Below are 23,405 nucleotides of genomic sequence, written 5' to 3'. Positions count from 1 at the left end.
ATTTATTATCATTAACAGAAACACCAAGAGTCAGATGTTTAAAGAACACTTTATTTACACGGCCCTTCACAGTGTAAAATAGAAATTTGATTCATGGAAATACTTACAAAAAGGCCATTTTCCACTGAACATTCTCTTTAAATAGTACTCTAGGGTTATTTACATCTTTACAGTGTATTCAAAATACTCTTTTGGTAGCGGCCTCTTCACAAACAAAGACAGTATGGCAGATTTTGGTCCCTGTCCGAGTAGGGAACGGAAGAGGGCTGCCTCGAATCACAAACCAACTCCTGACCTCTCAGACCCTCATTCGGGTTTATTTGTGTACATCTGAGAACACAGAACGAGCCTGAAGCCCCCCAAAAAGGAGGAAAATTAGGCACAAAAATGTACTTTTTCTTTTAAATTACATTAAATAAAGATTCTCAAATTTACACAAGTGCATTTCCTGTTCAGTGACCAGGGGTTGGTTTGCGATTCACGGCGGAGAGGGAGAGAGTTTAGGGAGTTTAAAGTTATTTGGCAGCGACCAGCCGACATCCAGACCTCGGCTCATCAACGCTCTAGCAGTTTGTTGCATATCAGCTGCTTCAGGCTGAAATAAAGATGAAGTCAGGGAGGGGAGTGCTCCAGTCTTATTGCTGATTCTGATGGAGTCAGTTCCTGAGCTTTTAGTCCCTGGATTCCAACATTAGTGACCAATGATGTCTCATCATTTATTATTTTACTTCATCTCTGAAAACCTGCTGGAGACAAACTTTTAAGTCTACAGTCTCCAGACGGTGGCGCCATTTATCCCCAGGAGGGAACAAATCATTTCTTTGTCGTACGCTGAAGTTTCTACTCAGTTCGAATGAATTATCAGTCGACAGATTCGATCCTGGAGCCTCATTAGAGCTGATAAAGAGCAGAGGAGTGCTCCGTTAGTGGAGTGTAAGTTGAACAGAAACGAGACTCTCTGCCTCCTTAAAACGCCAAAACAAAGAGTAAGACCCAACAAGAAGGAAAGTGACTGAATTAAAGGCATGAGGGGAGAAATCATGAGCATCTCTGCTGGATCCTGTTTGACCCTGAGTTGTCCAAAAACACAAAACCTCTCACAGCCGACCCCTTCTCACAGTCACCGATACAACATCACATCCAGACATACGCTGCCATCAGTCCTGGTTTACTTTCTGTCTGGAGAGCAGAACTCTGGTTTGTTAGTTAAAAACAAGAATATCTGAAAAGAGGAGAAGAACCAGCAGCTGTGAACAAACATCTGACCTCTCCTTGCATAGGGACACGTCATCTGCAGCAGTAAATGCTTCCTGCTTCTGGACATCATCCGGGGTCAGAACGTCCTTCAGTCCTTCCTATGTGGAAAACAACAGAGCGTCCACTGAAGAGGCGACGGTTGGAGAGTCGGATGCTGCCTGGTCTCGTCTCTGCAGGGACGGGGTGTAGAGGGTTTATCATCGGTACGTTCGGTTTGGTCTCAGAGCGTGTCCACGTGGTTCATGCTGATGGATCTGTTGTGGATCTCCTCCAGGAAGTTCTCCAGCTGCTCGATGAGAACTCGCTTCTTGAACCTTTGCGGAGGAGAAACAACAAACGTCACATTCTGAAGCAAAAACGGCAGATTGTACCTGTTCTCATGACCAGGTGAGCTTATTTAACCCTCCTGTTGTCCTCATTTACGGGAACCAAATAATATTGTTTCCTTGTCTGAAAAAATCCCCCCCAAAAAATCAGCAAAAAAATTTCCCAAATTTCTGAAAATTTGCAAAGCCTTCAGGAAGAAAATTCCAATAATTCCTTAAAAGTTTCCCTTAAAAGTTTTATTTGAAAAAATCCCCCAAATTTGGCAAGAAAATTCTTGTAAATATTTTCAAAAAATGAGTAAAAATCTTCCAAAAAATCCTCAAAATATCTAAAGTGATTCCATATATATCAGTAAAACTTCTAATATTTTCTCTAAGAACATTCACATAAAAATCAACCAAAATCCAGGGAATTTCCCTGGCTGAAACAGTTTACAAACAGGCAGAATTACAGTTTACTCCAAGAAACCTGGTAAAGCCTGTGAACAACTCAGGATCTGGAGGTGAAACATGATTAGTTTCTGAACCACAGCTCCATGTGGTTCTATTTAGAGTCTATCAGAGAGCAGGAGGAACACATCAGAGGTTAGGGAGGTTAGGGTTTAATGTTCTACCTGGCCGCCTCTTTGATGATGTTCTGGAGGAAGATGAGCCGGGTGTCCAGAGTTCCCTGGATCTGCTTCAGGAGGAGGAAGATCTTCTCATAGTCTGAAACAGAAAGATTTATCATTATAGTAGAGCTTCTGGTTTAATTCTCTCTATATGTGGTGGAATACCAAAAACTAACAAGGAAAAAGAAATATAGAGATCAAGCCGAGTCATTTTAATGATTATTTCTATTGTACTGGCTGATTCATCTTTAAATCTGAGTTAAAAAGTCGAGAAATTTCACAGTAAAAGCTTCCAAAGTCCAAGATGACGTCCTGAAATCTTGCAGTGAAATGACTAAATAAATAAATAAATAAATAAATAAATAAATTAATTAATTAATAAATAAAAAGAAAATCCTCTCATTTGAGAAGTTGGAACTTTTGTTTAATAATCATTCCATTCCCCAGCTGTTATTAATTCATCCATTATCCTGATGTTGGTTTTATAATCAGCCTCAGATGCTTAGTTGTTGATGTTTTCATTCTGTTTGTTTATTTGTTTACACCGAAACTCCCACACCCACCTTTATGATACCTGGTGAAGAGGTGGAGGATTAATTTTGATGAGTTTATTGTAATTATTAGTGAACATTTTCCACCTACATCCCGAAACTTCTACTAGATAACATCAGCTGTTCTATATAAAGATGTAAAAATATAGTTTTTTATAAAAAGTGAAGCATCAGAGCTGATTATTCTGAACAAATCACTGATCTGGTCCAACTTAAATCCTCAGTTTGCTGTTTCTGAGAGGAACCTCTTAGTTTCTGGTCAAACAGAGGTGGATGTTAAAGACTACACTTCTGTGGTTTCTGCTGACAAAACAGGAGGAAAACACAATGAGGGAAGAGAAGCTGGTTTCTGTCCTGTTTTCTGGAAACACATAAAACACTGTGTGGCAGCTTGTAATGGGACGACATTTAACTCAACAGCAATGCAGTAAACAGAACCGTAGAGGTTTCTTTGTGTTTCAGGTGCTGCTGTAAAGAACTATGAGAGTAAATCTGGTGAAATGTTTGCTTTGGTATCAACAGGATCAAACCTGGGAACCATCACTGAACCCTCTATAAGCTGTTCCTGTTATTTTCTGTTGGATACGTACGTCTGCCAGGTTTTCTGATCTCCTTGTTGATCAGCGCCCTCAGCTCGTTGTTGACCTTCGTCGTCTCCGTGTGGATGTGCTTCTTCAGGGCTGCAGGCGACAGGTAGCGGGTCGGCTGCTCCTCCATCAGAACCATCTCCGCTCCTCCGTCGCCGCCCAGCGGAGGCTCACCGGCCTGGGGTCGCCCGTTCTCCTCCTCGTCCCGGTGATCGGTGTGGTTCTCCTGGAGGTCGGAGGACGGATGTTCCCCGTCCGAGTCGGAGCTCCCATCTGAGCCGTAGTGGTTCTGATTCAGGTGGTTGATGATCAGGTCCGGATCTGGAGCTCCGTCGCTCAGGTCCATATCTGGAGAGAGATTCAAAAAGAACCACAATGATCAAAAAATAGAACTCAGAACAACAGAAAACAGTTTAACCCTCGTGTCGTCCTGCGGGTCAAAATCGACCCGTTTTAAAGTTTGAAAATGTGGAAAAAAAAATTTTCATAGTGAAACTTCTGATGTCCACATTTTCAACATTTTTGGGAAATTTTCAAACATTTTTTGGTAGAAAAAAGAAATGTTAAAAAATGTTTAAGAACATTCACAAAAAAAAAAAAAAAAAAAAATCAACAAAAATCCAATAAATTTCGCTGGATTTTGGTTGATTTTTATGTGAATGTTCTTAAAGAAAATATTAGAAGTTTTACTGACATATATGGAATCACTTTAGATATTTTTAGGATTTTTTGGAAGATTTTTACTCATTTTTTTTAAAATAGTTACAAGAATTTTCTTGCCAAATTTATTTATTTATTTTTTTTTTTAAATAAAACTTTTAAGAGAAACTTTGGAAAAATTGGAATTTTCTTTGTGAAGGTTTTGCAAATTTACAGTAATTTGGGGAATTTTTTGCTGAATTTTTCAATTTTTTTCAGACAAGGAAACAATATTTTTTGGTGGCCATAAATGAGGACAACGGGAGGATTAAAACAGCGACCAAAGAGGACCAAAAACAGGGACTGAAGAGTGTTGTTCTAGACCAGGGAGTAAGATTCAACCAGTGGCAAGTGATTCTGGAGAAGATTTGTCAAGTTTGAGAAAGAAAGTTGAGTTGGAGCAGCTGAAATGTAAAACAAAACAGTTTTAAAGTCAAGTGTCTTCACATCATGTATGATGTAAAGTAGAAACGTTCCAAGAAATGAAGCTAAAATATCAGAAAATAAGACTGAAAGATCAAGATTAAGAATCCTTATTGTCATTATGCAATTAGTTCTCACCAGTCATAAGGAAATTGTTGTTGGTAATACCAGCTTCAAAGTCAACATTAAAAGACGTGGACAGTACAACATACAGTGCTTTAAAAAAAAAAAAATAGTAAAAATACATTAAAAGTCAGAATATATATATATATGTGTAGCAGAGTGATTAAAGTGTAGCAGTGCAAGGTTCAGGTTCAGCTCCATCTCGTATCAGTTTCTGGGGAAAAAGCTATTCTTCAATCTGGTGGTTTGAGTTCTTACAGACCTGAACCTTCTTTCTGAGGGCAAAACTGAGCAGCTAAACTGTTTCTAACCAACAACAGACCAGTATAAAGGTTAGTAGTCGTATCTGTGTTGTCGTGTCGTGTGTCAGATCTCACCTGAGGAGGTTCTGGGGCTGGCTGGAGGGCTGACTGGAGGCGTGTAGGCTCGACCCAGACGCAGCAGAGGAGACATGCAGCGCCGTCTCTTGGGACCTCCACCTGGCATGCTGCTGCTGTCTCCGGGTCTCTTGCCTTTGTTCTGGGGGCCGGTGACGAACTCATCGGCCTCGTCGATCATCATGCCCTGAAGGAGAGGCAGGGAGAAGGTCAACTTAGATGTTCTCAACCCATATTCTTCATGTGTTAAGAAGTGGACCAGGGTGAGAAGGATTCACCTTCTTGTCCAGTTTGAACGGGTTTCCGAAGGTGTGCAACCGTTTGGGCTGTTCAGGATCGGCGTCTCGGAGAGGCTGAGGAGCAGCTTTCAGGAAGTCCTGGTAGTTTCCCATCTGGGCGATCGGCACGCTGTGGAACTGGTCTGTGCAGGAGATAAACCACCAACATGTGGAGATAATCAATATTGTCACCAGGACATGATGTTTGGGTGTTTTTAGGTAGAGCAGTGGTCTACCTGAGTCCTGTCCTCGCAGCGTACAGACGCTGGTGTTCAGCAGGTTCCTCCTCATTCTGCTGAGCTGGTCCAGCAGGTGGCTGCGAGGGATGTCGTAGGGATTCCTGAAGCTCTGAGGCTTCAAGCCCTGAGGAGGACAGACGACAGAGGAGTTAATACAGTAGATATGGAAATTAAATGTTAATGTGTGACTGGTAGAAATGAAATGATGTACCTTGTTGAGCAGAGCCAGGTGGAAGCCCTGGAACTCTTTGGGGTTGAGCTCCAGAGTCGGAACATCTCCAGTCAGACTCTGCAGCTGCTGGATGAAATCCCTCCGCTGAGCCAGAGATATCCCTCCGCCCCGCCAGCGCACCTTGATGCCGGCTTCCGATGGAGGTTTCTTACCGATCAAAGCAATGAGGCGGTCGTACTCAATTTTAGACTGGAAGAAAAGGAGCAGATTAAATGCTAACACTAGAATTATAGCAAATGACCTTGAGCTACAATCACTGTTGTTCTTAATGCAGAAGAAAATAGTTGAAACACTTTACCATTTATGAGCAATGTACAGAACTGAACCACAGCTTTATAACACACTATAATGTAGCTGGAAAAATAATCTAATCTGAGCATTTATTAATGTATCAACATCTCCAGTGGGAATAAACAGAGCATGTAATAATATAGAATATGTCTATAGAACAAGTTCTAATTACTCACAAGCTAACATTAATTAAAGATTAACAGTCTTTATAGTCTGTGACAACAATATGTTGGATCATAAACTAATTATTAAGCATTTACATAGACAGACAGACAGACAGATAGATTTATAAATGCTGCATAGGTGGAAACACAACACTAGATTCTTTACATGTATACTCCAAAACAACTCTTTTCCATGTATACAGATAAGATAAATCTGCCGTAGAGACTAAAGTTCCATTTCTTAATTGAACTGATTTAATAAAACAAACAAAAAAAAGAATCAAATTAGCAATCTAGACAATCCAGAAACATGTGATCAGGAATAAACCTGGACCGACCTGCTGGCTGAGCTTCTTCAGGTAGGAAACCACGCTGTAGCTCAGACCGTACTCCATGTTGTCAGCCAGCAGGTTTGGTGCTCCCATGATCCTCAGGGCCTTCCTCAGGGACTGTGGGCATAAAAACAGGCATAAGAACAGAACATTTGTGCCCTCTGCGTGCTGAAGAGCGCTGCCGTCTACTGACCCCGATGTAATACGGAGGCATGGTCTTCAGGTAGTTCTCAAAGGACTGACGCCATTTGATGGTGGGCTTGAACTTGTGCACTTTGATCAAGTCGTCTGCAAGAGGAAAAACCAGTGAGTACAGACTGGAGATGAGACGTTCATCTACAACATAAAACCTCCTGGATATTCATGTTACTCAGCAGAGAAATTCCACATTTTGTTCTCAGCCTGCTTCAAACTTTAACAGACTCAGATCATAAATTAACCAACAGTCCAACATGGAGGGAGCTGGACTGGAAGGTGAAGCTGCGTTTCTTTAACACCCCGTCTGTCATCCCAGAATACAGGAAAACATCAGATCTGTTGGAGGAACTGTGGCACGGTGACTTCACTCAGATATTATGGGATTGAACGAAGATCACAGACTTTTAGAGGAGTGAAAACAGAAATAAAAAGAACTCTGGGTTGAGTTGATCTCCTTCCTGACCCAACCCTGTAGATACCTGGGATATCACCTGACGATCTGATAGACAGATAGTAGCTACCTGTTGCTGCTTTTATTAGCAAAGAAAAAGATCAAAATCATCCCCCAACATCATGAATGGACAGACAGTAAAAAAGGTTTCATTGTTGAGAAAACTACAGCAAAACTACAACTGAAACTAGAAACATCTGAGAGAAGATGGAAACCGATGATACCAGAGCTCTAAATACCTCTTTTATTTGTTTTAAATGTATTTATTTTATTTCCATGTGCTGTTTTTTGCTTACTGATCTGTGTCAGTGAATATTAGAGAAAAGTCAGGATTCAGGATAGTTGTTGGTTTCTGTTTTTTGACTGAAAGGAGGAATTATCTGTATTTTTGACTGAAGGTATCCGGATATGGACTGACTGGTTTAAAACTGTGGTGATTTCTGTACATCTTCATCTGTTTTATATGTGGAATAAATAAAAAGTCCAAAATAATATTTTAATAGACTAAATGACTGAGCTGAAGATGGTAATCTCTCATCTGCAGACTTTTAACTCCACGTTTGTTTAGGAAGTGATCTAACAGCAGCACAGCGACAGTAAACATGATGGAGGATAGATCCAGACGTCTTACCCAGAAGGGGCAGCAGAACGGGGTAGTTGTAGGGCATTACAAACAGGTTGACACAGTTCAGAGCGGTGCTGGCCTTCAGGTAGCCGAAGGGTTGCCCCAGGTCGCTGTACTTGGCACTGTTGCACACAAACACCTGGAAGACGGAGAAGATGAGATAACTGAGAGGTTAACCTGAAATGAAACTGCCTCCATCAGCTTCTGTTTGTCAATCTGAAGGTTCACTGGGTCAGAACTGTTTTTACCACCAGAGGGTAAAAGAAGCCCAAACCCGCAGTCGATACAGCTACACAGAACCAAGTCTATCATCATTTCCATCTTTTTATTTACTGTAATTTCCTATATAGACACACACAGGTCAGTATAAGATTCTACAGCCTCACAGGATGGATGAACAACAAAGAAATTACTGAGGTTTTTCTTCCAGTAGCAGGACAGTAAAACTGAACCTGAGGCTGGTTAGAGGAGAGACAGTCTGACCTAAATCTAAAGGTTGAATCTCTGTTGCTCTGAAGGGAACGTTTATCCTTCTATCATCTTAACATGCCTTTTGTTAGTAATCGTAACTTATATTTTAAGAGTTAATCTCCCTCTCTTTCCATTTATTAAACCCCTAAAAACTAGTCTGTGTATCAAAGTCAAATATTTAGAGGTTTCTTCCATGAAAATGAGTAGAGATGTCTGATATTGTCCAACTCTCCATTTCCGATTCTGATATCAGCCGATACATGTGGGCTAATTCACTAATTTTAGGTAACATCACATATCTCCTGTGGTGGAATTAACACATCATGATGAATTTTATTGTGATGCCTCATTGAATGCGTTCTCAGATACAACAAGGCTTTCCTGTGTGATGAGGGTGTACCTGCCAGCAGGTGTGTGGGGATTTCCTCTCCAGGATGTACTGCGTTAGCGGCGAAGGCTCCAGCTCGTACTTATCGAAGGGCACCTTGTCTATGACCATAGGCTCAGCATCCAGACAGGAGAAGCGTACGTGGGGGTGGGCTGAGCGGGGAGGCTGGGGGGACAGGAACAGTAAATACATTAATTATATTAATAATTTAACTGCAGAAATGTAAAACTAAATATTCAATATCTGACAGCAAAACTGCTTGACTGTAATAAGGACAGACTTCATTTTGTGTTTCCAGACATAGTTAGCATTTATTTAAGTTTAGAATTCACTTTTCTACTCATTTATTTTCACAGGAGTTTGTTTTGGCACAGGACAAGAGTTTGGACTTTGTAAATATTTTTAAATAGTCTTTTACTACATCCTTTTTACTACATTTATTATTATTATTATAGGAACTTTTTCTGTTGAGTGTCTGCGTAAACAAGCAGCTTTTATGCCCCAGTCTATTTCCTTATTAAATCTCTATCATGTTTGTATGTTTATTGGAACATCCGTGTTATATTTATTTAACCCTCATTTCACAGGAAGTTCTTTTAGTTTAAAGAAGCAAAGCTAAGAAGGTGCTCCATTATACAGTCACAAATAAGTCCTGCCTCTGTAATTTGTGAATAAATTGAAATAAAGTTGTAAAATTTTGCAGAATTTTAGGATTATTCTGCTGTTGCTCTGAGTAAACTCTAAACTATCAACTAAATGTCCAAAATACGAACGCCAGAAATTACACAGAGGCCTTATGTGACGCAGAAAACCAGACAAACTTAATAATAAAACCAGAAATGTTCTCTTTTATGTGCTGATGAAGCAAGTAAAGCGTCTCACCAGAGTCGGGGAGTTCTGGTCGGGCCAGAAGGCCTCGGGGATGGGCCAGTGGCCGATGGGGACGCCGGTTTTAGGGTTGGGTCGGACATAAATCAGCTTGTGACAGCAGTGCCACGGCTGCAGACCGGACTTCAACGCTTCAGCTGGAGCATCTGAGCAGGAAGAAGATGATTTCACAGGAGAAACAACAACCAGAGGGCGTTTATGAGCTAGAACACCAAACTAAACGGTTCTGATAAATGTGTCAGCAGCATGAAGTGAGGTTAGGGTTAACAGCATCCAGCAGCTATTTATGAACTACAGCAAAGAAAAGCTGAGAGAGGATTATTAAAACAAACGGCTCCACTACTAATCTAACAGACTGCAGATGTCAGAAGGTCTTTTAGGAGATAAGGTCATGAACAAGTTTAGGATAATCTGAGGTGCTTCTTACCCTCCAGTGGAGGAGGATCCGGCCCCGTCTTCTCAAAGTTTATCACCACTCCACTCTGGATCTTCTGAACCAGAGACTCCAGACACTGATTCAACATCCGCTGAGAAAACACGCTGTAGGAACGTCCTGCAACAGACAGACACAGAAATACAACTTTAAACCCACAAAAAAACACCAATAAACTCAACTCAGTATCACTGAACTGGAAATCTACACATTTGTTGAACCTGGATCCTATTCAATGTGTTTGAAGCCGTTTTAAAGCAGCATTAACTGGCTTTTGGGTCACAGAAACACACTCATGCCTTCTGCCAGGTGTTTACATCAATTAAAACTGCAGAAACATCTCAAAAACTGAGCAGAACATCTGGCTGTAGATGTTCCTCTGTCTTTAACTTTAGGCAGAGGCCTGGAACAGATCAAACTTTCTCTTTTCTCTGAAGTTGGAAAAAGACGGACTTGTGACTCGGTCTTCTTCCATATTTACGGTCTAAACATCCAAACTAACCAGGATTAGTCAACCAAACTCACACATTTTTTGGTTGAGTAGTTGTGCTAAGTAATGATAAATACATTTATATGAATGTTTTGGGTTTTTTTTTTTTTACCATTAACAGGCAGGAACCATATATAGTAACTTCACTGACCTTGAATTTCAACATGAAAATTAAAAATTTAGAAAAATGTCACAAAAGTAAAAGTCTTCTGTCCTCCAATAACACTCTAGGGTTAAAACTCTGAATTTCAAAGTATTTCAATGAGTCCCTTTAAAAGGTTAAAGTTGTTCTCCTATATATGGAGCAGCTTCAGTCCTTTATGCTGGATGGAAATGTGCCTCTAAAAACTCTGAATCTGCTTCAGCTCATTGTGTAAAGATCATTTTAGACACATTTATTCTTACTGATGGGTCTGATTCAGCCTTCTGTCCATTTACTGCCTCCAACTTCACCTCCAGTGTCCTCTCATGCACCCATTCACCGATCATTTCAAAAGGCCGTCTGCCATCAGCAGTAATGTTCTGTAGACCGTCTGACAATGGAGCTGTGTCCTGTTCTGCATTCAGCTCCACCGACTGCTCTCTGAGTTAATCTTAACCTGCCATCAGCATCGTTCTAGTGTGTTCCTCCACATCCAGGAGACAGGAGGAGAACAGTCTGCTGCTTCCTTTAACCTGGCAGGGTTAGGCTTATGCTACATCAGGGGGGACTACAGATCTACATCTCTGTCCAGAAAGTGTCCTGACAGTCCTTAAAGCAAGACAATAGTAGTCCCAATCCCAGACCAGGAGGGAAAATCTGGTCTTTCTAACCTTAAATTAACAATTACTACCTAAGTCCACCTGAATAAAGCCTTCTTGCCCTCCTGGGACAACTCCAGCAGCGCTGCTCAGCGGCTCATACAGGAGCTCACTGTGTTTGTACTGGAAACAAGTAAACACAACGCTGAGGAAGACGCTGCTGAGACCAGAGCTCCAGGCTGAAAACCAGCCGTCTCTATCAGTGTCCCAACCCAAGAATAGAGAAAGAAAACCCCCAAACAGCAAACTCATTCCTCTTCCCTTCCTCTGTCCTGAGATGATTCATGGTCCAGAATCATTTAACAAACATCTATTCTGATGTGGAGTTATAAATACTCCTTGCTTGTCCCAGCATGTTCCAGGCACTGCTGCAGCTTTTAGGGTGGAGGAACTAGGATGACTTTCCAAACTAACGCTATAATCACATTCATCTGCTAACCACTAAAACAATAATGGTAATTTGACAACAATAACGAGTAACTTCAAGATCTGGGTGTACAGCTGATGAAATAACAGTTTAAGTTCAAACAAACTGTCTGAAATGTTGGATAAGAAGGAAAATTAAAAACTTAATTTTTATCTCCTTCAGGTTATAATTTTACATGATGAATGAGAAACTGAGGAGGTTTTATTAACTTTAGGGCTGTTTAAAATACTCTGCAGCATGCTAAATGCTATTTGTTGTGCTCTGTAATCCAATGTGAGCTGGGAATATCTGCATGTATGATACAATAATAAACAAAACACATTTATCATCACTGTTTTATACGCAGCAAACTAAAATAAAGCATGACTTCAAGCAGTGAACTTGGAAGAAATGCTTTCATAAAGTCTGGAGAAGAGATGTGGTGGGACTGAGGGGGAGGCTGTCTGTCAGACTGGAGCCTACAGTTCCCATAATGCACCTCAGCAGCATCATTCACAGAAACCTCCCTCATCTTTCAGACTCCATGTCCACAGTTCATGAAGCAGCTCTTTCTTTTACATTCTGTTAAAGTCCAGAGCTGATCTCCAGATGCTTTCTCAGAGCTCAAACTAAAGCTCCTCTAAAGCCGCAGAAGACGCTAAACCGGCAGAGAAACGTTGATCCTTACGTGAAACACACATCACACGTGAACCAAACCCTACCTCCAGTGACCTCACACATGGGGGTGATGGGGGAGTCGTCGGGCGGGACGCCACCGAGGGGTTCAGGCTCCACCGAGGTGTTTCCGGGGATTCTCAGCACCAGAGCGAACAGACGCTGGTCCCAACGGAAGGGCTCCTTGGTCAGCTCGCTGCCCGGCAGAGGGGTGGTCAGAGGCAGATGGAGCTGCACAGATAGAAATACCAGAGGATGAGATGTTTCCTTCCCTGTTTAAACCCAGAGAGCTTCTCTGTAGCATTACTGGTTGTTCTGGACTACAAAAGACTGAACCTTCATTTATCAGAACAGGGATCACATTTGGTTTTCACACCAATTTCCTGCATGTTTCCCAGTTTAAAGTGCAGAAAAAATGCTTTTATTATGATAAAAATGATCTAAGCTGTGAGACCGGGTTGTGTTTTAAACATTACACAACCTGCAGATGTAAGTTCAGCGTCTGAGGACTCCATTCTGTCATCAGTTTTCTCTCCAGATGATTCTTAACCCTCCTGTTGTCCTCATTTACCGGCACCAAAAAATATTGTTTCCTTGTCTGAAAAAAATCCAAAAGTTCAGCAAAAAAATTCCTGAATTTTCTGAAAATTTGCAAAACCTTCAGGAAGAAAATTCCAATAATTCCTGAAAAGTTTCGCTTTAAAGTTTTATTTTAAAAAATCCCCCAGATTTAGAGATAACAACTTATTATTATTAATCAGTTTATTTAAAAAGGGGCCATGTAGAATATTATATTATAGAGTTAGAGACAGAAATGACCAGTTCGAGATGAAAGTTACTGAGGAATCTTCTCATGATTACCGGCATCATTAGAGCTAAAATGATCTCAGTAAAATTATTCTTTACATATGAAAACAAAAAGGTTGAAAACAACATTTATCAATAAGAAATATACTATTTTTACTGGGTCTGCCTTCTCAAATGTGATAGCTGCTGAATTTCTTGAATGTATATCACAGTTAAACTTGCTATCTTCAGTCAATCTAAAAAAACCAGCTGCTTCCAGACTTCATCCTGAGAACTTAAGGGACCTTTTATAAGATTATCTAACATTTTAAAGACTATGGGTTTAATTAATAATTAAGATTATTAATAAATTAGGTTAAAATAGGCAAAGCAATTCATTAGAAAAAGAACCAGTGAATGTTTTGCATTTTTATTGCTAAAAATTCACTGTTTGCAGCCTCTCAAGAGTGATTATTCACTGGGATTTTTAGATTTTTGTGATGTTTCTGCTGTTGTTTACATTTAAATGCATTAATTCATCTGCTCAGGCTTTGGGGAGTTGTGAGGAGTTTTCATGAGGATTTTCTGGTAGTTTACGGAACAACTGAGTAAAATTACAAAAAAAAATAATGACAAAAATAGCATTTGTTTCCACCTTCTAAGACAATGATTTATAAGTTAGTGGTAGTTTAATGTGGGTTAAATGTGAGCCTGGAAATGGACAGGACTGCTTTACCTTTTTCATTATGGGATGATTCTAATCTTCACTACTAAACAGCCTTCACAGCAGAGAGAGTTCAAACTCTTCAGAAAGGGTTTCATAAAGTAATGTGTGCTTGTGTTATCGTGAACATTTTGAACTGTCGTCCAACCAAGCAGGAAGTCCTCCTGATTGGTCGTCTTTGAGGAAGTGTGGGCTGACCTCGTCTTGGACTCCTCCCCCGCTGGTCAGCTTGTTGCCGTCGGTGATTGCGATGATGATGGCTGGCTCAAGGAAAAAAGGATTCCTTCCCTGCAGAGAGAGGCACAAAAGAAAGACACATTCATGATTAGATTTAAAACAAAACGATGGAAGTAACGTGTCACATTAATTTAAGCTCCTTTCTGGTGACTCAATGAAGGGACGCTTTACACAGACAGAAAAATGAAGCTATCCAAAATTAAAAGTGAACAAATAGCATCAGTTAACTTCAAGTTAAAACAGTGACAGGGTGAAATGAATCCTGGTGTTTAGCAGGTGATTATTTATGGTACTGGGCATAAATAGAAGCAGACAATGCATCATTAACAGAGAACCTACAGGGGGCCTATTTCAGGGAGTGGGTGTGAGAAGCAGAAACTCAGGCGGATAATAAATAGAAGCAGTAAAGGTCTTTAGCATCTATAACTCTGCAGTAGATGTCCACTCTATCCTCCACTCTGCAGAGAATGTTACCTCAGGAGCTACAGGAGACCCCTTTTCTGCTACACCCCATAATATTTCATGACATCAGCTGATAAAACCAAACTGGAGCTGCATTTATCACTTCAGCCTGTGTGGGATCTCCACCGAATAACCGGGTGAACGTAAAACCCTCAACGCAACTCGACAGTCCTGTCACCAAACAGTCAGCAGGCCGGAGCCGACTGCAGAGACTTCCTAAAGACCGTCCTGTTCAGGTGCTTAACGAAGCTCTACCTGTAGTCCTGTTCTGGTTACTAACGAAGCTCTACCTGTAGTCCTGTTCAGGTGCTTAACGGAGCTCTACCTGTAGTCCTGTTCAGGTGCTTAACGAAGCTCTACCTGTAGTCCTGTTCTGGTTACTAATGAAGCTCTACCTGTAGTCCTGTTCAGGTGCTTAACGAAGCTCTACCTGTAGTCCTGTTCAGGTGCTTAATGAAGCTCTACCTGTAGTCCTGTTCAGGTGCTTAACGGAGCTCTACCTGTAGTCCTGTTCAGGTGCTTAACGAAGCTCTACCTGTAGTCCTGTTCTGGTTACTAATGAAGCTCTACCTGTAGTCCTGTTCAGGTTCTTAACGAAGCTCTACTTGTAGTTCTGTTCTGGTTCTTAACGAAGCTCTACCTGTAGTCCTGTTCTGGTTACTAACGAAGCTCTACCTGTAGTCCTGTTCTGGTTACTAACAGGGTTCTACCTGTAGTCCTGTTCAGGTTACTAACAGGGGTCTACCTGTAGTTCTGTTCTGGTTACTAACAGAGCTCTACCTGGAGGCTTTCTGCTGAATAATGGATCTGTCAAGTTACACAAACAGTCCAGAATAAACAGAGCAGGATACTGCTGAAGGTATCCATGACAACCTGGCCTTTTTTACTCCTTTCCCAAAATCCCTTTATGATTCTGGGCCCTTGCTCAGCATGCTAATGAAATGGTGATCAAGATAACTGGAGTGATAATTCCATCTCCCTTAGCTTCTACTGTTGCTGTGTCGTTATGGTCATAATTACACCTAAAAGAAGCCAAACACGGCGATTAAAATTAGATTCTGGGTCATCACAAGAGAAGGATGAAGCAAAACTGCAGGCCAACTATTCTCCTAATCAATAATCACATTAAGCAGATTCTGCCTCCAGCTCCTTAAATGCTTCTTATCTTTTCCTTATGAGACATTAAATTAAATAACTTTACAGCCATTTTACAGACAAAAACAAAGTAAGTTATAGTTTTATTGTTGTCACATCGGCTCCCTTTACCGTTTCTGTGGCATTATGTTCTGGTCATGATGGAGCTATAAAAAGCCAAAAGCAGATGATAATAATTAGATTTTAGGCATCACAAGAGATGGATGATACAAGACAGGAAGCTAGCAGCACGATCGGCAAGTATTCTCATGATCAGTAATCACATTTTATCATGAAACGATTTGAACAACAGCAGACTGAACATCTGACAGACAAACAACCTAAGTAATGATTTTATTGTTGTCATATCAGCTCCCTTAAAAAAAGCCAATCACAGCTATTATATTATTATAGATTTTCTATATTCTTACTTTATTTTATGTTACCTTCACTTTATACCTGACCCTAATATTCTCTGTTGTCTTATTGCTTTCCCCCTTGTTGAATATAAAGCTGCTGTAATAACAGAATTTCCCTCTAAGTCTCTATTAATAATTACATTTTGGGTCATTATAAGAGATGGATGACATAAAACAAGCAGCTAAATACTCTAATAATCACATTTAATCACTCTGAGCAAAAACTTGGACTGGTTCAGACTTCCCAGATGTGCCTCTCCTTTCTTCCTTTTCATACAGTAAACTGAATAACTTTAGATTTAACAAAATGTGAGCGATTAATTTGTCTGTGTCACATCAGCCCTATTAGCTTCTACTGTTGCTCTGCAGTTTGTTCTGATGATGACAAAGCTTTAAAAAAAAAAAAAGAATTTTAGAAAATTAGATTTTTGGTCTTTATGATACAGAACAGGAAGCTACCAGTATAACTGATAAAGATTCTGATCAATAATCAGGTATAATTTTTTTTTTTTTTTTTGCAGGTCAGATCTTCTAAAATGTGATTTTTATGTCTTTCCTATGAGACAGTAAATTAAATACCTTTAGATTTAAGGTCACTTCATGGACAAACTATGAGATAATTGATCTGTGTCACATCAATTTATGTTTTGCTCATATAATTAGATTTTTGGTCATTAATACAGAACAGCTGGCTACAGGTAACAGTCTAGGAAACCAGAATATTCTTATAATCAACCACATTTTAACCAAAGCCAGTTTCTGGTTCCAGCTTCTCAGACGTGGTTCCCTGCCTCCCATCTCTTCCTAATGGGACACTAAACCGAATAACTTTAGATTCGGAGTCATTTAATGGACTCAGCAAGCCGTCTAATCACATCTCTGGGTGCTTTAGGAAAGTCCGTCTCTATTTTGTGACATGCTGAAGACTAGAAGATGAGCTGGTTAATGAAGATAAACATATAATAGTTATTTCTATGCAGTCAGATCCATCCATGATGATGGAGATTCATCACCGTGAACTCAAACATCACCAGTCAGATCATGTTTCTTTCCTGTCCTCCCTTACTCCTGCTGTCTTTGCTCTCTTAATGAAACTGTGATCAGTGTCAGGATTACCCCCCTCCACCTCCATCACTCAGGGAGAGTCGCCTCAGATGCCTGGCAACCTGGAGGGCTCTCTGTTCCTGTTGACAGAAGCCCTCCAGGGCAACATTAACTCCTCCACAGGCTCACTACTGCCTCTCTACCCCACTGAACGTCGCACACCTTCAGCACTCGGGACGACAAATCAAAGTGGACTCTTCCTGTGAGTTAAACTGGAAAGAAAAGCGAGCGGCGCGGAGTTATGACAGCGAGGTTTCTGAATACGAAGCCGGCGAAACACATGAGCCACCATGATGTTTAGGTTCGGATCTGATCTGCAGCTGAAGAGAGACTGAAAAAACACGACAGAAGGTTTGATGAAACCTGGCTGCTCAAAGAAAAGCCATTCATCTTGTCTGTGTTAAAATATACAGACATATGCAGAGGAAATGAGGTTTATCGCCATTATCTGCACCCTAAATCTGGTTCAAATCAAACAGTTATTGGTACTGATAAAAGGCAACACGGGATTTCCATCTGACTCTGCTATTTAAATAGCTTTTACGTGGAAGTGCACCTATTTTACTCTTGAAACTAATTTAAGGTTAATCTTTAATGAAAGGAAAAAGAAATTAAACTGAAGACAACAGTAGAAAACAGCTCACAATCAACTGTTTAGTTAAGAAACTCAAAGTATTGATTGATTCATCAAGAAAAAATGCCAACAATTAAAGCTACCAGCCTCTGAAATGTTATTTTTTTCAGTTTCATGGCTGGAAATTGAGTATTTTTGGGTTCCAATTAAACTAAACAGGCTATTTAGAGCAGCTATGTTGTGCTATAGGAGCCTGATGCACATTTTCTTATATTTTAAATAAGTTTTAAAGACTAAAAGCACATTTTGAAAGGTAGTAGATTTTAAAAGCCCTCTATAAATGGCTGCTGTAGCACTTCTTTTATGAAAGGGAATGGTTACCAGTAATTGCAATGGGAGTGCGCCATCTGTTCAGAAACTGACCTGTTCTAGTTGTGAAAGGTCAGAGCAGAGAGAAGTGGTCATTAAATTATAATTATTGTCAGATCAACCTGTCATTAGAGGTCAGCAGTGAGGGACACAGTAACCTTGATCTCCGCTGTTTGTTTCCCGATGAGCCGCTCTGACGGCGTCGCTGCTGTTTGACATCTAAACTCCCAGAGCGTCTGACATGCATTATGTATGCTGTATGTATGCATTACCCCAGCTGGTAGGATCCTCCAGTTATTAACCAGGAAATGCTGCTTCAACATTCATTACTGCTCCATCCTCCCCACTTACCACCACGCTGGAAAACAGCCATCAAGATCCTGAAACAACCGCAGACCAAGTACAGCCTGGACATTAAAACATTAAAACCTGTCCTGCTGCCTGAATACAGACTAATAAAGTCTTATAATCTGAGGTGATGCATTTCCTGTAAGCTGCTTTCTGTTTTCCTCTTTTTCTGCTAACTTTAAATCAAGACTTTGATCAGTTATTAGCCAGGACATAACAGCAGCATTCTAACGCTGTAAACAATCCTTCTATTTATTATCCCTCCTCTCATATGGCTTCACTCCCGGTGACTGAAAACAGACTTAAATAGGTGAAGTCATCAGGCGGCACCACGACAACGTATTAGCTCCAGACTTTGTGGTCTTCACTGAATATTTGTTTGCAATGATCTTACAGCTGTGAATCGGGCCCAGAGACTCGCTTCAAATTCACATATTGGGACAGAGCTGCACGATAAAACCAAGATCTCTTCTAATCTCCTTGCATTTCTCCCTTTTCCTTGAATATTGCAACATTCACGATCTTGTGAACAGAAGGTTTTAATAATTTAAGAACGCTCTTGTGAGACGAATCACTCTGCTTGTTGCCGACTTGAAAAGAATAAAGCAATCATCAACTCCACCGTTTAAATCTCTGAAGCAGTAAAACGACAGATGTTTAGGTAAAATGCAAAAAAATAAAAAATGTTCATAAAGACACAGAATGTAAACCTAAATCTACATGTAAAAGCCCTCCGCCTGCCTATACACCACACAAAGTGCCAATTTATTCAGTCTGTCTGGTTAAAACTAAAAAAGTTAAATAATCTGCCTTAAAATAAATGTTGCCTTCATTAAAATTAGGTATAAATTATATTAAGGAAGCATTTAGAGCCATTTTAAAAGCTGTGCGTGTACTAAAAGGTGTTCTGAATGTTTTGTCCAACCTATTTATGTCAACGACGGTGATCTAATATTAGAATTACCTCTCAGGATAATGCAATAAAATCCAGCAGCGCCTCTAAACTGACTGTTAAGCTGCAACGACATCACTCTGAAACTGTTTAGATGAAATTAAACATTACAAACATCATAAAAAATGGGGATTTAATGCGGAATTATTGTATTAGACTGCAGTCATTTCAGGTTTATCTAATAAAACCTCACACTGGAAGGGCATCATGCACTGGTAGTTTGGTGTAGAAGCTAATTTTGGAGCCATTATATGTATATAATATATATATATATATATATATATATATATATATATATATATATATATATATATATATATATATATATATAAAAATTAGCATTTAAAGTTTCAATAAAACTTAACATTACAACCCTTATTAAAAATATGGATTTAGTGCAGACCTGTTGCACTAGTTAAAGGCAGATTTATACAATAAAAACGGACATTTTAAATACATCGTGCACTTTTGGAGTTTTGTTTGGAAGCTATCTTACAGCTTTTATCTGTGTAGAATAAAAAATATGAGCATGAAAAGTTTCAACAAAACATTATAACCGCTATAAAAAAATTTTAATTTAATGCAGACCTGTTGGATCAGACTGGACTAGTTTATCTTATAAAACAGCTGTTCTCGTCTTGTAAATACATAATGCACTGTTGTTTTGTGCAGAAGCTAACTTGCAGCTTTTGTCTATATAGAACTGAAAATATTAGCATGAAAGTTTCAACAATCTAAACCTTATAATTCTTATTAAATATTTAATTTAATGCAGACCTGTTGTGTCAGATTGCACTAGTTTATCTAATAAAACCTCATATTGTTAATACGTCATACACTCTTGGAGTTCTGTTTAAAAGCTAACCTGCAGCTTTTAGTTGTATAGAATCAAAAATATTGTCATGAAAAGCTTCATGAAAAGTTTCAACAATTTAAACATTACAATCCCTATTAAATATTTAATTTAATGCAGACCTGTTATATTAGCCTGCATTGATTTATCTAATAAAACCTCATATTGCAAATCCATCATACACTGTTGGAGTTTTGTTTAGAAGCTAACTTGCAGTTTTTATCTGTGTAGAATTAAAAAATATTAGCATGAAAGCAGCTTAAGAGACCGGATCAGTGGTGAAATGGACAACGGTTACCGAGCTGTAAATAAACTAAGCTGTTCCTGTTCTTTTTCCACTCATGTTTGTGTCGTATGACTGAGGATGTGTGGGTTCACAGTATGCAGGTGGTTGATGCTTGTCAGACTGGGGATAGGGGGAAGGGGAGCAGGGTGAGGTGAAGGGGGAGATCTCTGGTAGGAGGAGGGGAGGAGGGCATAGCGCACCTTCATCATGAACCTGACTATCTGTCCTTCTCCAGCGCTACATACCTGTCCATAGTTGTCTATCCCAGTCACTAATCTATTCAGATTGAGTAAATCAAAAGCGGTCCTCAGGGACTGGCCGATAGTGGTGAGTCCTGTGGCCTGGAGGTTCCTCAGCTCTGTCATGAAGGTGGCGTGGCTCTCCTTCCATCCGGCCTTGTGGAGTAAAAAAATAAGGAAATAAAAAAGAAACATGTGGTTAAGAACATGAACAAAAAATAATGAATCAATAAGTGTTTTTATCTGAGCTGATAGTTTCCAAACAGGTCGTTTCCTCTCTATAAATAAAAAATATTTAAAAAGCAATAATCATTTTCTACTACTGTGCTTATATATTCCTTTCTAGTTTGTAGATATCTGTATATATTGTATTGTATTTATTTTTATTACTACTGTTTTTTCCCTGTTCTTCTTTCTATAGTTTCTTTATTTGTATTATTCTATTTCCATATTCCTTGGGTGACACGCAGTTGTCCATGAAAGCTGATTCTGATAAACTGAACACATGGATAATGTGACAGATCAGACCTGGATCTGGTTCTCCAGCTACAGAAACCGGCTTCAGGGACCAGAAACAAAGTGAGCCAAAGTGGTAATTTGGTCTGTTATAATCACAGTAGAACTAATGTGAGTGTAAAATGTCAATGCATCTTAGGTAGTTTAATACAACTGTTGTCCTCCTATCTGTCAAAGTCACTTTAAATCACGGTGCCTTGAAATGTGCAAATACTGTATATTGAATTTTAATTACATTTAGTACGCTATAGATTTTAAAATTTGTTTTTTATAGTATTGTACAGCAAGTTTTTCAGAGTATGTATTAAACTTTAATGTTAATCTGATTACTAATCTGCCTGTTTTGTCTTTTTGTTATTTATGTTGTATGTAAGCTGCTGAATATTTGAATTTCCTTCAGGATGAATAATCTATCTATCTATCTATCTATCTATCTATCTATCTATCTATCTATCTATCTATCTATCTATCTATCTATCTATCTATCTATCTATCTATCTATCTATCTATCTATCTATCTATCTATCTAGTAGTCTAGTCTGTCCCCCACCTCCTCCTCTCCTCCTACCCCCAGATATCACCTCCTCTCCACCTCCTCCTCTCCTCTCCTCTCCCCCCTCCAGATACCTCCTCGCTGGATAAATAACTCCCAGAGTTCCTTGCTGCTCACACTGAAACAAAATGTCGGCCATGTTTTAAAAGGGGTATGAAGCTCCTCCTGAAGGTTTTTTCTCCTCTACATGTACTGATCTGATGTATTTTTTTCTCCTCTCCTCTCTAATGATCTGATGTAGATCACAGCCCGGTGGCAGCGGCGGAGGAGGACAGTCAATCTGTAAATCCGGACAAAACAAACTCTACCTTGATCCCGAACGGAACGTCTTCATAATTTACCAACATGTACCGGTCCCCTCGGCTGGCCGGGTCTCTCCCTCTGAGCTGTGGAGATAGCAGAGAATCATTATTATTTGGAGAGGCTCTGGGTCCGGGTTCACCCAGCAGACCGGGTCCGGGTTACAGTACCTTCATAAAGGTCTCTACAGCGCCTTTAGCTACGTCCAGATAGGTAGTGCCCAGATGGGTGCGCTGGTTCATGGAAGCGGACGTGTCTATCAGAAAAAGTAAAACGGGCATTGTGATGGTAATGACACGTTCTGCATGGACTTGGTGTCAGTACAACCGACCAAAACGCAAAAAAAGTCTTTTGTTCTCCTGCCGCCTCTCTCCCCCCTCAGCTAGCTAGCTAGCTGCTAACTGTCTGTCTCACACATTCTTTCAAAAAAGTGTCAGAATAGTGAGTGTAGAAGCCCTTTCCGGGCGAACTAGACTAAAATCCTCAAACCCTAGGGGCAGTTTATGGATTCACGAGGGATTTTGTTAATTTTTACACTATTTAGTAAATATTCCTAAGTTTCATCGTACCAAAGTTCCCCTCACAGTGTCCCTGCTTCTCCTACACTGACTGCGCTCTGTCTGTCCGGCGCTTTTATACTAAGCTGCGCGCCTGAACCCGCCCCCCAAGCGCTCTTTCACGGTCACATGCCCAAACCCTCGCCCCTGTTTGGCCATTCCAAATCGCTCATTACCATATCCAAATAAGGCCAAAGCTGAGCGTCTCCTGCGCATGCCCGCTCGCCCGAGAGGAAGGAATGCAAGAAATTATTCTGTACGTCGAATAGTGTTAAAGAACACATCATATGTGGCGATGCGCCGTGTTTTAGGAGCGTCGAGGCGTTTATTTCAAGTGAGATCATTCAGGAATTGGCCCCGAGTGTGTGTAACTGCCCTGAGAGCTGATTACATAATCAACTTCATCCTATGCACGGGCGTGGGCTACTGTAAAAGACAAGCCCTGAAGACTATAGAGAGAGCATAGACAATATCACATGCACGAAAATAAAAACAAGCAGTGAGTTATGAACCCAGGAATGCACCCAGGTACACAGGAGCTGCTCTGGCACGGAGCTTTTCATGTGATGACCAAATAAAGACAGGCTTTCTGCGAAACCATGTGAAGGAAAACAGGTTTAGCTCCATAGTGGCTGCAAGGGATTGACATGCGCGCACACGCACTCACATACACCCT

At 40.2% G+C, this 23,405-nt stretch overlaps 1 protein-coding gene across 1 annotated transcript; it reads right to left on the bottom strand.

Moving 5' to 3' along the window:
* Positions 1 to 30: 30 nt before the first annotated feature.
* On the bottom strand, positions 31 to 22,789 carry ints6 (integrator complex subunit 6). Its single transcript, XM_023265458.3, has 18 exons — positions 22,343 to 22,789; positions 22,181 to 22,258; positions 20,810 to 20,959; positions 14,025 to 14,114; positions 12,364 to 12,547; positions 9,939 to 10,064; positions 9,506 to 9,657; positions 8,636 to 8,788; positions 7,771 to 7,903; positions 6,684 to 6,778; positions 6,497 to 6,607; positions 5,683 to 5,892; positions 5,469 to 5,595; positions 5,233 to 5,375; positions 4,955 to 5,141; positions 3,336 to 3,680; positions 2,198 to 2,291; positions 31 to 1,571 (listed from the first exon to the last, which is right to left on the bottom strand). Exons 1-18 carry the CDS (start codon positions 22,451 to 22,453, stop codon positions 1,478 to 1,480), a joined length of 2,583 nt encoding a protein of 860 aa, XP_023121226.2. The 5' UTR covers positions 22,454 to 22,789; the 3' UTR covers positions 31 to 1,477.
* Positions 22,790 to 23,405: the final 616 nt, after the last annotated feature.

This window comes from Amphiprion ocellaris, chromosome 11 (assembly GCF_022539595.1).
Source record: "Amphiprion ocellaris isolate individual 3 ecotype Okinawa chromosome 11, ASM2253959v1, whole genome shotgun sequence".
NCBI classification, from domain to species: Eukaryota; Metazoa; Chordata; class Actinopteri; family Pomacentridae; genus Amphiprion; species Amphiprion ocellaris.
Note: the sequence above shows the minus strand (reverse complement) of the source record. Positions and strands in the feature narration are given on the sequence as shown.